Source organism: Nyctereutes procyonoides, unplaced genomic scaffold, assembly GCF_905146905.1.
Source record: "Nyctereutes procyonoides isolate TBG_1078 unplaced genomic scaffold, NYPRO_anot_genome, whole genome shotgun sequence".
NCBI classification, from domain to species: Eukaryota; Metazoa; Chordata; class Mammalia; order Carnivora; family Canidae; genus Nyctereutes; species Nyctereutes procyonoides.
In genome coordinates, this window is record NW_026575146.1 from 65,496,962 (window position 1) to 65,514,602 (window position 17,641).

The 17,641-nt window shown below is 37.3% G+C and overlaps 1 protein-coding gene across 3 annotated transcripts in view; it reads right to left on the bottom strand.

The window, feature by feature from the left end:
* The window catches only part of CENPP (centromere protein P), a 218,957-nt gene that overhangs the window by 178,957 nt on the left and 22,359 nt on the right, over nucleotides 1-17,641 (bottom strand). For all 3 annotated transcript variants that reach the window (XM_055309633.1, XM_055309634.1, XM_055309632.1), the window contains exon 4: nucleotides 8,081-8,169. In XM_055309633.1, coding sequence (XP_055165608.1) covers nucleotides 8,081-8,169 — 89 coding nt within the window. The remainder of the gene's footprint in view (nucleotides 1-8,080; nucleotides 8,170-17,641) is intronic.

Sequence of the window (17,641 nt, forward strand, 5' to 3'; positions counted from 1 at the left end):
ATATTCACTCTCAGATATTGCTGGTGGGAATGCAACATGGTATGGTCACTTTGGTAAACAATGTGCCAGTTTATCATAAATTTAAACATGGCAATCACATAACCCAGCAATCCCACTTCTGGTTTTTACCCAAGAGAAAAACTTACATCATACAAACACCTCTAATGAATATTTACAGTTCTATTTATAATCATTCAGAACTGGAAATAGCCCAAATGTCCTCCAATGGATGAATGGATAAACATGCTAGTATCAGTATATGAAATACTACTCAGAAATGAAAAGATGGATGAATCTCAATTCATTTACTTTATGCTAAGAGGCCAGTCTCTATGAAATTTCATTTATTTAAAATTTTTAAGAGGCAAAATCCTAGTGATGATCACAGCAGGTTCTGCTGGGGGTAGGGAGTGGGTTGTGACTATAAAGGGAGAATATGGATGATTACTGTGCTGATGAACTGTTCAATATCCTCATTGTGGTGGTAAGCACACAGAAACCAGCCAATCTGAGTAACACAGAAGAAAAAGATTGAAAAAAAAGAACAGAGCCTCAGAGACATGTGAGACAATGCCAGAGGTTTTATATTCATGTATTCAGAGACCCCGAAGAAGAAATATATATATTTAAGTAATATGTAAAAAATATAGCAAAAAACAAATTACTATAAAATATTAAAAAATAATCAATCACAGGTGTCTAGGTGGCTCAGTCAATAAAGATCTGCCTTCAGCTCAGGTCATGATCCCAGGGTCCTGGGATCCAACCCAGTGTTAGATTCTCTGCTCAGCAGGAAGTCTACTTCTCCCTCTCCGTTTGCCCCTCCCCCCATTTATGCAAACACCCTCAAGTAAATAAAATCTTTTAAAAAAAGAGGTGCCTGGGTGGCCTAGTGGGTTAAGCATCTGCCTTTGGCTCAGGTCATGATCTTGGGGTCATGGGATCAATCAAGTCCCCCATCAGGATCCCTGCTCTGTTGGAGCCTGCTTCTCTCTCTGCCATTGCCTCTCTGCCTCTCTCTCTCTCTCTCTCTCTCTCTCTCTCTCTCTCTCTCAGTCTCTCTCAAAAATGAATAAAATCTTAAAAAAAAAGATTCAAATAAGAATGCCTGGCTGGTTCAGTCAGTACAGTATGTGAGTTCTGATGTTGGGGTCATGACTTCAAGCCCCATGCTGGGGGTAGAGTTTACTTAAAAAAAAAAAAACTAATAAAAATATTCAAATTATCCAGAAAACATATGAAAGGAAAACAGAAGAACAAAACAACACAACAGAGTATCACTACTAACTGGGTAGACAGACCTCAATCAAAATATTTCAACGATTATATTAAATGTAAGTGAATCATAGATCTAAACATAAAAGTGTATTTTTTTAAATGTAAGAATTTTTATGACCTGAGGTTACGTGAAAGTGACAGACATACCAAAAGTATATAAAATCTTATTAAAATAAAAAACTTTTGCTCTTTGAAGGATAATGTTAAGAAAAAGAAAAGAGAGGGGTCCCTGGGTGGCTCAGTGGGTTAAGTGTATGACTCTTGATTTAGGCTCAGGTAACGATCTCAGGGTCCTGGGATTGAGCCCCACATCAGGCTCCATGCTCAGTGGAGAGTGTGCTTGAGATTCTCTCTCCCTCTGTCCCTCCTCCAGCTCATGCTCTCTTTCTAAAATAATTAAATAAATCTTTTAAAACAGGGACACCTGGGTGTCCTCAGTGGTTGAGCATCTGCCTTTGGCTCAGGTCATAATCCTGAGGTCCTAGGATCAAGTCTTGCATCAGGCTCCCTAAGGGGAGCCTGCTTCTCCCTCTGCCTGTCTCTCTGCCTCTCTCTCTGTGTATCAAGAATAAATCAATAAAATCTTTTTAAAAAAAATATTTTAAAACAAAACAAAAGATAAGCTACAGAATGGGAGAAAATATCTGAAAATCACATATATGACAAAGGACTTGTATGGAGAATATATAAAGAACTCTCAAAACAATAATAAGAAAACCAAAAACCCAATGAAGCCCTGAGTGGAAGACTAAATAAGAACTTCCTAAGGAGAAACAGATGGCAACTGAGCACATGTAAAGATGCTCACACTATTAGGAAAATGAGATATACTACCCTCCCACTAGAATGGCTTGATTCAGGCACACACAAATACCATGTGCTGGAAGAGCATGCAGAGCTCTCATACACTGCTGGTAAGAATGTAAAATGGCACAAGCCTTTGGAAAACCATCTTGGCCATTTCTTAATGTACTTAAAATGTACACCTACATATGACCCAAGAATCCAACTTCCAGGTATTCATCTGATATAAGTCCATAAATGTTCTCTAATAGGTCAGAGAGTAAATATTTCAGGCATGCTGGCTACATGGTCTCTGTCATAATTATCTCACTCTGCCACTGTACCATCAAAGTGACTATAGACAATACACAAAGAAATGGGCATGACTGTATTCCAATAAAACTTCTAAAAAATTAGGCAGCTGGTCTGTGAACCAGTTTGCCTATACTTGCCTAAGAGAACTGAAAACTCACATTCACACAAAGCGCTATGCACAAATGTTTACAGCACTTCTATTCATAATAACCAAAAACGGGAAACAACCCAATGTCCCTCAAAGGGTAAATGGATAAGCTGTGGAATTCTCATACAATACACTACTATTGAGCAATAAAAAGGAAAAACCTATTGGTACATGCAAAAACACAGATGAATCTTAAAGGTATTACCTTGAGTGAAATAAGCCAGTCTTAAAGTTTACACACCATGTGATTCCATTCAGAAAAGATAAAAACTATACAGACGAAGAGACCAACAATCATCAGAACATATATAGAGAGACTTTATTTATCATGCAAGACACAGAGAGAGAGAGAGGCAGAAACATAGGCAGAGAGAGAAGCAGACCCCTGCGGGGACCCCAATGTGGGACTCGATCCCAGGACCCCAGGATCACGCCCTGAGCCAAAGGCAGATGCTTAACCACTGAGCTACCCAGGCGTCCCTGAATATTTTTGAAAAGAGAGAGAAGGTAAATTATAAAAAATAACTGAGAAATGACCAGTCCTGACAGTGAGATGAAAGATCAACAGATGGGCTGAATAGCAGAGGAGACATAATTTGAATAAATAATTGTGCTTTACTGGAATATATATGTAAGGAGATAATCTACAATAATTAGAGGAAAAACTGTTAAAAATGTATTTAAAAAAAAACAGGAATATTTTTAAAAGACACAACTTTTACAAATGACAAGTACTGCCCATGAAAATGAAAATTCAGTGGATGGGAGTTAAAAAGCAAATTAGAACATAAAGAAATAATTTCTGAACTGAAATACAGATCTGAATAATCATGAATAAATACAAAGATACAAAGAAATAGAAAGTGTAAAGGGTAAAACAGATTCAGAAGATGAATAGTGTGTCCCAAATTCTGGAATGAGAATTAGGGAAGAAAAAAAAAATCAATAAAGAGCTCTGCTTCTACTTAGGATATAAAAAGCCTCAGAGAAGACCATCAGCACATAATATCAAGCCAATCTGAATATTCTATAAAACCATAACCTTTCTTGAGTCCATTAGAGACCCAAAGTCACAAAGCAACCAAGTAAATAAAAATTTTCTCCCTCAAAGGAAAGACATGACACAAATTGTTCACTCTTGGCTAAACTTAGGGGAGGATAGAAGCCCCCCCCATACAAACAGGTAGCAAGAAATTAGCTACTATTTCAGCAAACCTTAGGGACATGTATGAGATAGCATGTCATTTTGGAATAGATAGGAACCGCAGGCACAAAGGGACACCACCAGAGAAACCAGGGTCCTGTCCGTGGCACAGAAATGAAGAGGTGATCAGTCACTGCTAGGGAACCAAATGAGGCTAGAACTCTTCTCTCATGGGTACCAAAATCCCTGAACCACTAAAAAAGAGGCAGCAAAGCAATGAAGAAAAAAATCCCTTGCTTCCAAGGGAGGAGCACAAGTCAAACCCATCCGACTTTGGTAGAAGGACAGAAAACACTCCTGTTACCAAGACAAAGATCCACTGCTTCAGGAAGAGGGGCAGTGGCAGAGACCACCTGTTCCCTGGGAGGGCCAGGAGACCCACTGGGCCCAGGGTCCCACACTAATACCAAGCATCCATCTGCTACCCACAAGGAGAGGGACAAGGAACTCTCTCCTGCCCAAGACCAAGCCCAGATGCAGGCTGGCTTTGGCTACACTGGGAGGAGAAGCAGCAACACTGGAGAGCCCAGAGTGGCGGTGGATCATGAAAATACAGAAGTCCCATTATTCCTACCATGAGCATGGCACGAGTAATAAGCATCTACAACTGCCACTGCGGGAAGGTCCAGTGTGTGGAGAGATGGTCCCCTAAGAAAGGCAGAAAGAGGGCAGCCCAGGTGGCTCAGCGATTTAGCGCCAACTTCAGCCCAGGGTGTGATCCTGGGGACCCAGGATCAAGACCCACATTGGGCTCCCTGCATGGAACCTGCTTCTCCCTTTGCCTGTGTCTCTGCCCCCCCCCTCTGTCTGAATAAATAATGAATAAATAAAATCTTAGAAAGAAAGAAAGAAAGAAAGAAAGAAAGAAAGAAAGAAAGAAAGAAAGAAAGAAAGAAAGAAAGGCAGAAAGCTCCTGGAACACCGAGGAGAACCCTCCAGCTCCCAAAACCCCATTCTAAGCATAAGGAAGAACTGAACTTGAATTTGCATCCACAGCTGGAAGAATTTGAAACCTGCGGTGATATGGAGCCTGAAGACAATGGAAAACAATCAAAATCTCAAACACAGCTCAACTGCTGAAAACCTTTGATTAACCTCACACTAACAGCATGATAAAAGAAATGTGTCCACTTCTCAACATAAACACTATTTGCTTGAGTCTCTGTTTTCCACAGATAATGTCCATTATACAATTAAAAAAAAAAAAGAAAGAGGGATGCCTGGGTGGCTCAGTGGTTGAGCATCTGCCTTCAGCTCAGGTCATGATCCCGGAGTTCCAGAATCAAGTCCCACATCAGGCTCCCCTCAGGGAGCCTGCTTCTTCCTCTATGTCTCTGCCTCTCTTTGTTTCTCATGAAAAAGTAAATAAAATAAGAAAGAAAGAAAGAAAGAAAGAAAGAAAGAAAGAAAGAAAGAAAGAAAGAAAGAAAGAAAGAAAGAAAGAAGAAAGAAAGAAAGAAAGAAAGAAAGAAAGAAAGAAAGAAAAGAAAGAAGAAAAGAAAGAAAGAAAAGAAAGGAAGAAAGAAAGGAAGAAAGAAAAGAAAAGAAAAGAAAGAAAGGAAGAAAGAAAAGAAAAGAAAAGAAAGAAAAGAAAAGAAAAGAAAAGAAAAGAAAAGAAAAGAAAAGATCATAACATACAAAAATTCAGGAAAAAAAAAAATCCAGATTCAGCAGAATCAGGTTCAAAGATGACCCAGACGTTGGCACTATCAGACAGGGATATTAAAATAACCTTGATCAAAAGTCAAAAAGACAAAAATAAGAATGGAAGGTGCCAGGGGCTGAGTGGAGAGGAAGATGGGAAGTGACTGATGCATATTGAGTTTCAGTTTTACAAGATGAAAGGGTTATGAAGATAGATCATGGTGCACACACAGTTAAATACATTCTGGGGGTGCCTGGGTGGTTCATTGTCTACCTTCAGGTCATGATCCCAGAGGATCCTGGGATCGAGTCCTGCATCAGGCTTCCTGCTCAGCACTTCTCTCTCTCCCCACTTGTGCTCTCTTAGATAAATAAATAAAATCTTAAAAAAAAAAAAATCCTGAATGTATTTAACACTACTGAACTGTACCCTTAAAAATGGTTAGAAGGTAGTTATATGTATTTTACCATAATTTTAAAAATGAGGGAGGGAAAAGGATCTAGTACAAAGACATATGAAATAGTATTGTATCTTGAATGTTGTGGTGGATTTACAAAGCTACAGAAGTGATAAAATTGCATAGAACACACACACATACATAAGTGTTTATAAAAATAGTAAAACCTGAAAAAGCTCTATGGGTTTTACTAATGTCAATTTTCTTTTCTTTTTTTTTTTTTAATGTCAATTTTCTGGACGTGTGGATATACTTTAATGACATGAGACATAACCATTGTCAGAGGCTCGATGAAGGATATGTAGAATCTCCTTGAAAAAAATGTTTAATAACTTCCTGTGAATCTATAATTATTTCAAAATTAAAACTTTAAAAATGTGTGTGCCAAGATATGAAATAAGATTGGTAAGATATTGATAATTGTTGAAGGTGTGCAGCTACAGGTTACTTATACTATTATTTTTACATAGATATGAAAACTTGCAAAATGAAACACTAAAGAAAAAATAGCTATGATCAATATGTTAAAAGACCTAGTGGAAAAGTTGTACAAATGTATCAACAAGTGGGGAATTTCAGTAGAGAGAGAGAAATTAAAAATTAAATGAGGGACACCTGGATGGCTCAGCGGCTGAGTGTCTGCCTTCAGCCCAGGGTATGATCTCGGAGACCCGGGATCGAGTCCCACATTGGGCTCCCTGCAGGAAGCCTGCTTCTCCCTCTGCCTGTGTTTCTCTGCCTCTGTCTCTCATGAATAAATAAAATAAAATCTTAAAAACATAACATTAGGGACACCTGGGTGGCTCAGTGGGATGCCTGGGTGGCTCAGAGGTTGAGTGTCTGTCTGCCTTAGGTTCAGGGCATGATACTGAAGCTCAGGGATCCAGTCCCACACTGGGCTCAGAAGGAGCCTGCTTCTCCCTCTGCCTGTGTCTCTGCCTCTCTCTCTGTCTCTCATGAAAAATAAATAAATCTTTAAAAACATGATATTAGAGGTGAAGAATTATTTCAATGGGCTCACTGGCAGGTGGGACTTCAGCTAAGGAAAGAATCTGTGAACTCAAAGATAGAGTAATAGAAATTATCCAAACTGAAATAAATGCAAAGAAAAAAGAAAGAGTAAAAGAAATAGAACAAAGCATTCAAACTGAGACAATATACCAAATGCCCTGATATATGTGCAATGAGCACTGCTGAAGAATAGAAAACAGAAGAAGTATTTGAAAAGATGTGGTTTAGAATTTTCACACTAACACACCCTAGAAATAACACAAACTGTGGAAAAACATTAAAAGGTTTCAAGTCCCAAAAGACAAAATTAACAATTACAGCAGACTTCTTGTCATGACCTATGTAATCCAGAAGACATGGAAGGAGTATCTTCAAAGATGTGGAAGAAAAACTGCCACTCCAGTTGTCAGTCGTCAACACCACATTCCTGGTTTTCCTCCCAACTCTCATACGGTTGTTCCTAGTCCAGTTTCTCTACTGGACCCTCTCTTCCTTCAGCACAGTACAGTCAGAATTCCACACGGTCCCCTATTTCTCTCTATTCTCTCCATAGGCAATCTCATTCCTCGAGCGCAAGGCTTTAACTTCTACCCACTGGCAGAAAACTCTGGGGCTCCATCTCCTAGGGTCTCACGTACTCGGCAGGCCTCATGTCAGAGCACGCCCCAGCTGGCACCCTGCCCAGTCACTCTCACCTCCTGTCAGTTGCTCACTGACAGCATGCTCCCTCCTTGCACAGTGCCTACACACAACTATTGTGTCGAGGACCTCTTTGTTAGTTTACACCTACACATTTTTCAGATGTTGGCTCAATTTTCAGGAAATGATGCTGTCTGTATTCTCCACAAAAGTCAGATTCCTGATGCAGGCTTCATTAACATTATGTAACTCTTCTCAGCAGCACTGAGCACAGCCACAATTTTAGATTTCTACCATTATTTACCTTACAACTTCACCAATAGGCTATAAACTCCACATGTATCAAAGATTTTATCTGTTCTTCCTCACATTTTAATGCCAAGCACACAGTTAATCTGTAACACATTTTCATTGAATGAAAAAAGGATATAGAGACTATGGGCTTAATATATAAGCCATATATATGAAATAAATATAAGCCATTATAATGTTATACTTTCAGAGACATTTTGATATTTACTTATCAAAAAAAGAAAGGGTAAACTTAAAACTGTAGAGTGAAAACAATGCCTAAAAAAATAAAAATTTACAATATCTTACCTAGACACAAATTCACTTAATTCTGAATATTCGCTGGGCTCCATTATTATGTTGAGGTCAGTAATAACAGAAGACAAACTCTCCTTATTCTAAAATAAAAAAAGTTTATATATCAGAACGTAGTAAACATTTAAATAAAATATAAAGACAAAAATAGTTTTAAAACATGCAAAATGAAATGCCATCAGGCAATAGGAAAGGTAATCAAGAAAAGGCATGGAAATTATTGGTTATTTGTTAAAAAAAAATAAAATCAGATCTTTACTCCAGACCAAAAACCAAAATGAACTCCAAATTAATTACTTACTTAAATGTAAACACTAAGACCATAAATATTAGCAGAAAATACAGACATTTAACTGATTACTGAGTAAAGAACTTTCTAAGCAAATAGAAAAAAACATAAGCAAATATAATCACATAAAAAACTCAATATTTATATACAAATGACTTTATAACTAAAAAAGAAAAAATAAACGAATGAAGATTTTTTACTATAAACATGACAATGGGAAATGAAAACTGAAAAGAACTAAAGTAAAATACATGAATTAAAAACTCAAACGAGGGATCCCTGGGTGGCACAGCGGTTTAGCGCCTGCCTTTGGCCCAGGGCGCGATCCTGGAGACCCAGGATCGAATCCCACGTCGGGCTCCCGGTGCATGGAGCCTGCTTCTCCCTCTGCCTGTGTCTCTGCCTCTCTCTCTGTGTGTGTGACTATCATAAATTAAAAAAAAAAAAAATTTATAGTTGCCTATCTTGTTTCTATTCCTGTTTTCATAAAAATCATATTGACTCTTCATGGTCTTCCAGATGATTCTTTTCAGTTGCTCTTGCAGGTGATTTTTCAAGATTGTCCTCTATATACACCTCCTGGTTATTTCCAAAGTAGTTCTCAGCACAATAATCAGCTGCTGCTTCTTTCTTTCTCTCAGCTCTCTTTCCTCCTATTCAATTTTCTTTACATGTTTTCATCTGATAGTAAGAGCAGGTTTATAGAGTGTGTTCCTGTATTTCCTGGATTCTTTCAAAATGAACTTATCTTCACTTCCTTATTATTCATTACATGACAGTATGTTTGCATAACTCCTAAACGAAGATTAAAAACACTTGGCACCACATTTGCGCTCTTGTCTGGGGCTACTATGTGTTCATGGGAATAGATCTAGCAACCTTCAGTATTTCCTAAGAACAAAATCAGTGGACACTTCTTGACACTTCCCATTTGGGCACTCTCTGACTGGTCTCTGTACTTTTAGCGGCTGGAGAAATAGAAACTGATATCTTTGTTTAGTTTTTCAGCTGCCTGAAGATACAGTGGAAACTGTTAGGAACAGCTACAGTTTAGGTAGACTGGCTGTCTGTGTGCATCTACCACTATATCTAATCAAAAACAAATTCTATAGACACTCTTACAACTCAAAATAAAATGACAACCCAATTAAAAACTGGGCAAAAGACCTCAAATAGATATATCTTCAAAGAAGTACAAATGGGCAGACAGCAACTGAAATAATTTCTAACATCATTAGTCATCATCAGGTCATTCCATTTGACCCAGTAATTCTATTCTATTCTTAGATATACAGCCAAATGAAAATATATGCCTTCTTATACACTTACACATGAATGATTACAGCAACATTAATATCCAAAAGATGAAAACAGCCCAAATGCCCATCAACTTATAAATGAGTAACAAAATTGTCATATATCCACACTATGGAATATTATTCAATCACAAAATGAAAAGAATGAAGTAATGATATCTACATGAACAAACCCTGAAAACATCAATCACCTTAAGTGAAAAAAGCCAGTCAACTTAAGTCTATAGTTCTCATTCTTCTCTAAAACTTAAGAATTGTGGGTACAGACATCAGGAAAAGATCCTATTAACTTTCCATAATTTATACTGCTAATAAATTTAGCACACTGCATCAGACATCAATGCTTTTTTTCATTTGGGTTTGAATGTCAATATATCAGGTACATTTTCCTTAGAGCCTGTGATATGGGATTATATTATTTTTTACTAATGTATAACTGACAAAGAATATATTTCAGGTATACAACATAATAACTCAGTATATGTATATATTGCAAAATGTTCACCAAAGTCTAATTAACATTCATCACAATACTTACAATTTTTTTGTAAGATTTTATTTTTAAATAATCTCTACACCCAACATGGGGCTTGAATTTATAACCCAAAGACCAACAGTCTCATGCTCCACTGACTGAGCCAGCCAGGCACACCACAAATTTTTTGTTAAATGAAGTTTTAAGGTTTAATCAACTTAGCAATTTTGAAATAAGCAATTAAGTATTAACTACAGTTGCCATGCGTCCCCATGACTAATTTAAAGCTAAAATTTTGCACCTTTTCAGTCCCTTCACCCACATTGCACACAACCCCAGTACCCGGCCTCTGGCAACCATGAATCTGATCTCTTTATCTTTGAGCTTTGTCATTTTTTTTATGTTTTTGGCTTTCTTAGATTCTACATATAAGTGAGATCATATGGTATTTGTCTTTTCCTAACTTATTTCACTTTGCACAATGCTCTTAAAGTCCATCTAGGTTATCACAAATGGCAAGGTTTTATTGTTTTTCAAGATTTTTATTTATCTCAGAGAGCGTGTGTGTGCACACATGCATACATCTGTGTACATAAGCTGGGAGGGGAGAAGCAAAGTGAGAGGGAGAAGCAGCCTCCCTGCTGAGCAGGGGGCCCAACGTGGGGCTGGATCTCATGATCCTGGATTCATGACCTGAGCTGAAGGTAGATGCTTAACTGAGACACCCAGGAACCCCTCCATTCTTTTTAATAAATGAATAATATTTCAATATATGTATCACATTTTCTCTACTCATTCATCTGTGTATGGATACTTGGGTTGTTTCCATATCTTGGCTACTGTAAATAATGCAATGAGCATGAGAGTACAGATATCTTTTTTAGTGTTTTTTTTTTTTTTCCTTCAGATAAATACCTGGAAGTGGAACTGCTGGATCATGTGGTAGTTCTATTTTTAACCTCTGAAAGAACCTCCATACTCTTTTCCATACTGACCACATGAACTTACATTCCCACCAACAGTACATAAGGCTTCCCTTTCCATCCTGGCCATTACTTTTTATTTCTTGTCTTCTTGATAATAGCCATCCTAATAGGTATGTGGTGATATTTCATTGTAGTACCGATTTCCATTCCTTGACTTTTTCATGTTTTCACATATCTGTTTGGCCATCTGTAGGTCTTCTTTGAAAAATGTCTATTCAGATCCTCTGCTCATTTTTATTTAATTTTTTCTTTTTCTCTGCTCATTTTTATTTTTAATTTTTTTCTTTTTCTCTGCTCATTTTTAAAGCAAACTAGTTATTCTGTAATTGAGTTATGTGAGGTTTTTTTTTAAAGATTTTATTTATTTATTCATGAGACAGAGAGAGACAGAGAGAGACAGAGAGAGAGGCAAAGAAACAGGCAGAGGGAGAAGCAGGTTCCCTGCAGGAAGCCCGACGTGGGCCTTGATCCAAGGACCCTGGGATCATGCCCTGTGTCAAAGAGAGAAGCTCAACCACTGAGACACCCAGATGCCGAGTTATAGTTCTTTACAGATTTTGGGTATCAACCCCAACCCCAACAAATGAAGTGGCAATATTTTCTCCCATTTGGTAGGCTGACTTTTCATTCTGTTGATGGTTTCCTTTGCTGTAGGGAAATGTTTTGGTCTGATGTCCTACTTGTTGATTTTTGCTTTTGTTGTTTTGGCTTTTGGTATCAAACAAAAAAATCCACACCAGGGTACGTCAAGGAGCTCACCACCTACGTTTTCTCCTAGGATATTTATGGTTTCCAATCTTACATTCAAGCCTTTAACCCATCTTGAGTTCAGTTTTGTCTATGTTCTAAGGCAGTGTTCCAGTCTCACTCTTTTACATGTGTCTGTCGGGGTTTTTTGTTTTTTTTTTATGATAGTCATACAGAGAGAGAGAGAGAGGCAGAGACACAGGCAGAGGGAGAAGCAGGCTCCATGCACCGGGAGCCCGACGTGGGATTCCATCCCGGGTCTCCAGGATCGCGCCCTGGGCCAAAGGCAGGCGCCAAACCGCTGCGCCACCCAGGGATCCCTCTGTCCAGGTTTCTGAACACCATTTAGCAGTCCTTTCCCCAGTGTATGTTTTTGACTATCAAATTAATTTACCACATAAGTGTGGGTTTACTTCTGGGTTCTCAATTCTATTAATCTTTTCATGTCAATACCATACTGTTTTGATTACTACAGCTTTGTAATACAACTTGAAATCAGGAAGCATCACGCTACCAGGTTTGTTCTTTCACAAGGTTTCATTGGCTATTAGGGATCTTCTGTGGTTCCATACCCATTTTAGAATTATATTTTCTATTTTTGCGAAAACTCCCACTGGAATTTTGACAGAGATCGGACTTGAATTCATAGATTCCTTTCAGTACCATGGACATTTAAAAAATATTAATTCTCCCAATCCATGAGCACAGACTATCTTCCCACTTATTTGTGTCTTCTTAATTTCTCTCATCAGTGTCTTAATAGTTTTCAGGTCTTTGATCTCCTTGGTCATGTGTATCTCTAGATGTTTCAATCTTTTTGATGCAATTGTTTTTTAATTTTTCTTCCTCATAGGTTATTATTAGTGTACAGAAACAACAGATTTTTGTATTGATTTTGTATCTTACAATTTTACTGAATTCATTTATTAGTTCTAATAATTTCTTGCTGGATTTTTTAGAGATTTATATATAGAGAGAGTACCATGTCATCTTCAAATAGTGACAATTTTACTTCTTCCTTTCCAATGTGAATTCCTTTTACTCCTGTTTCTTCCCTAACTGCTCTGGCTAGGATTTCCAATACTATATTGAATAAAAGTGGCGTGGGTAAGCATCCCTGTCCTGTTTCTGACCTCAGAGGAAAAGCTTTCATCTCTTCACTACTGACTATGATGTGGGTTTCTAGTATACGCCTTTATTATGTTGCAGTATGTTCCCTCTATACCTAATTTCCTGGGAGTTTACATAAAAAAGGGATGTTTGATTTTTGTAAAATGTCTTTTCTGTCTCTATTGAGATGATCATGTGATTTCTATTCTTCATTTTGTTCATGTGATATATCACATTGATTACTGCAATTATTAAATCATTTTTGCACCTTGGAATTAACCCCACTTAACCAAGATGTATGATCCTTTTAACATACTGTTGAATTCAGTTTGGTAATATTTTGTTGAGGGTTTTGCATTTAGGTTCATTGCAGATATTGGCAAGTAATTTTATTTTCTTGTGGGCCTTGTCTGATTTTGTATCAGGGTAATGCAGGGCTCCTAAAATGAATTCATGAGCCTTCCCTCTTTTTTCTTGTATTAGAGAAAGTTTGATATTAATTTTTCTTTGAATGTTTAGTAGAATTCACCAGTAAACCTTTCTGGTCTTGAACTTTTGTTTGTTGGAAGGTTTTCAATTCCTGATTTAATCTTACCAGTAATCAGTCTCTTCAGATTATTGCTTTTTAACTCAGTCTTGGGGGTTATAGGTTTCCGGGAATTGATCCATTTCTTTTAGATTGTTCAATTTGCTGGCATATCATTGTATTATTTTCATATTTTCCTTTCTATTTTTGTGGTTTCAGCTTTAACATCTCTTTCACTTGTGATCGAGTTCTCTTTTTACTTGGTGAGTCTAACCAAAGGTTTGCCTATTTTTGTTTATCTTTCAAAGAACTTGCTCTTAGTTTCATTTGTCCTTTCTACTGCCTTTTTAGACTCATTTATTTCTGCTTTAAGCTTTATTATTTCCTTCCAACTTGGGCTCCATTTGTTCTTATTTTCTAGGCCACTGAGCTATTAAGGTAGGTTGTCTAAAATTTTTGTTCTTGAAGTATAAATTCATAGCTATGAACTTCCCTCTTAGAATTTCTTTTGCTGTATCCTATAACTTTGCTATGTTGTACTTTTATTTCCCCTTGTCTCAAGGTATTATTTCTCATTTACTTAGTTAACCTGTAAATTTTTTCATAGCATGTTGTTTAATCTCCACACATTTGTGAAGTTTCCAGTTTTGTTCTTGCAACTATGGTCAGAAAAGATACTTGCTATTAATCATCTTAAATTGTTGAGACTTGTTTTGTGACAGAACATATAATCTATCCTGGAGAACATTCCATGTGCACTTGAGAAGAATGTATTCTGTTGTTTGTGAATAGAATGTTCTGTATGTGTATGTTAAGTCCATCTGGTCTAACCTGTCATTTATTTTTTTTTTTTAATTTATTTATGATAGTCATGGAGAGAGAGAGAGAGAGGCAGAGACACAGGCAGAGGGAGAAGCAGGCTCCATGCACCGGGAGCCCGATGTGGGTTTCGATCCCGGGTCTCCAGGATCGCGCCCTGGGCCAAAGGCAGGCGCCAAACCGCTGTGCCACCCAGGGATCCCTAACCTGTCATTTAAAGCCCAGGTTTCCCTACTGATTTTCTATCTAGATGATCTACCCATTGATGTAAGCGGAGTACTAAGGTCCGCTACTATTACTGTACTGCTGTCCATTTCTCACATTAGGTCTGTTAATATTTGCCATATATTTAGGTGCTCCTATTTTGGGTGCACAAATATTTACAAATGTTTTATCCTCATGTTTATTAACCCCTTTGTTATTATATAACACTCTTCTTTGTTTCTTATGAATTTTAAAATAAAGCTATTTTGTCTGACGTAAGTATAGCTATCCCAACTTTCTTTTGGTTTCCATATACATGAATATCTTTTTCCATCTATCCCTTTACTTTCAGTGTATGTTTGCCCTTAGGACTGAAATGAGTCTCTTGTAGGCAATGTATAGATGGGTCTTGTTTTTTTTTAATTTATATAGCCACTCTACATCTTTTGATTAGAGAATTTAGTCACTCTACATTTAAAGTAATTAATAGGTAAGTACTTACCGTCATTTTGTTATTTTCTGGCTGTTTTACAGTTTCTCAGTTCCTTTCTTCTTCTCTTACTCTCTTATCTTGTGGCTTGACTTTCTTTAGTGGCACACTTAGATCATTTTCCCATTATCTTTTGGATATCTACTACAGGTTAATGGTTTGTGGTTACTTACATATAACTTGTATTTATAAGTCTAAGTTGATAACAACTTAAGTTTGAACACATAATAAAGCTCTACATTTTTACTTATCCAAATAAGTTTACATCTTTTTATCATGAGTATCCCTTAACTAATTATGTATTTCCACCTTTTTTTTTTTTAACTTTCACACTAGATATGTAAGTGATTAACTCACTACTTTTACTATAGATTTGCCTTTACCAGGAGATTCATACTTTCATGTTTCCATGCACTAATAAGGACCCTTTCTTTTCAGCTTAATGAAGTAGTCCCTTTAACATTTCTTATTAAGGTCAGTTTAGTGGTCAGCTCTAGGTTTTGTCTATCAGGAAAACCTTTCTCTCTCCTTCAATCTGAATGACTTTGTAAGGGAAAGTATTCCTGATTGGGAATTTTTCTTTTTCAGAACTTTGAATAAACTGTGGTACTCCCTCCTGGCCTGAAACATTTCCACTGAAAAATCTGCTAAAAGTCTAATGAGGGGGTTCCTTTGTTATTAACAAACTGCTTTTCTCTTGTTGCTTTAAGATTCCCTCCTTTTTTAACTTTTGACATATTAATAATAATGTGCCTTGGTCTCTTTTAAGTTCATCTTCTTTGGAACTTTTTGGGATTCCTGGGTCTGGATGTTTGTTTCTCTCTCAAAGTTAGAGAAGTTTCTGCTGGTTATTTCTTCACATAAATTTTCTGCCCCTTTTTCTTTCTTCTGAGATTCCTATAATGCCAATGTCAGTTCACTTGATCTTGTCCCATAAGACCCTTAAGCTATCTTTCCTTTATTTATTCTTATTTCTTTTTGCTTCTCTGATTGGGTCTGTTCCTCTGCCCTGTATTCCAGTTCACTGATCCTTTCATCTATTTAATTTAGTCTGATGTTGAACCCCTCTACTGTATTTTTCAGTGCAGTTACTATATTCAATTGTCGTTTCTGTTTTGAATGCTTTTTTTTCTCCCCTCTTTGAAGTTCTCACTGTGTTCACCCATTCTTCTCCCAAGTGCAGTGAGCATCATTCTGATTGTTACTTTAATCTCCTTTCTGTAAATTATTATCTCCATTTGATCAAGGTTTTTTCTAAAGTTTTATCTTCTTCTTAGTTTGGAATATAATTCCTTTGTTTCTTCATTTTTTTTTTTTTTAAATCTGAGAGAGAGAGAAAGAATGAGCAGTGGGGAGGGGCAGAGGGAGACAGAAGCACACTCCCCACTGAGCAGGGAGCCCGACATGGGGCTCAATCCCAAGGCCCTGAGACCTAGACCTGAGCTGAAGGCAGATGCTTAATTAACTGAGCCACCCAGGTTCCCCTTTCCTTGACTTTCTACATGGTTTTCTAGGCATCACATGAAACAACTGCTTCTCCCAGTCTTGTATGGTTGGCCTTACACAGAAGATGAAACTTATCGTTCAATATTGCCCTAGCTCTTGATTGTCTCTCAAATCTTTATCATTATGCAAGGAGCCTATTTTATTTATTTATGATTTTTTTTTTGAGAGAGAGAGAGAGCTTGCGGTGGGCAACAGCAGAGGGAGAGGGACTAATAGACTCAATGCTGAGCATGGAACCTAATGCAGGGCCCAATCCCACAACTATGAGATCATGATCTGAGCTGAAATGAAGAGCTGGATGCTCAAACAACTGAGCCACCCAAGAATCTCTATTTTTAATAGTTCTGGTAGTTGAGGATGTGCCAAGACCAGATATTAATTAAAAATTTCTCAGGCAGCCTGGGTGGCTCAGCAGTATAGTGTCGCCTTCAGCCCACAGCCTGATCCTGGAGACCCAAGTCAAGCTCCACATCAGGCTCCCTGCATGGAGCCTGCTTTCTCCCTCTGCCTATGTCTCGTGCCTCTCTCTCTCTCTCTCGAATAAATAAAATCTTAAAAAAAAATTCTCTACTTTGGAATCATTCTGTTTTACTGGGTTTCAGGAAGAGTAGTTATAAAAACATTCTTAGCCATTTTCCCTACAAACGGACATTGAACTAATTTATTATACTGCATGGAGTTTAAACACTGACACATGTTAATTCTGATGTTCTCACACCAGACAGTATATCCAGAGAATGGAATTGTATATTCCAGTGACCTCTGATAATAACAGCTGCGACAAGATGGATAATCATTCAAGCTGCCTTGATGTATTTCCCTATAAAATAAGGGGGTTGGGGTTAATAGTCTATAAGGTCACTTATGGTTCTCACATTGTATTACTGTGATTTTATTTAAACAATATTTTCTAAGCAGGATAATTAAAAACTAACCTAAATGATAAAATTTTCTGGTGGTTAAACATCTCCCTCTAGTGGAAATTCTGTTTTAAAAAAATGTTTAGGATCACAGAAGATTGTATCTTCACTTTTTTCCCTATTAGTCTCAACTATAAAAATCTGCCCAGTGTGTAAAACAGTAAAGC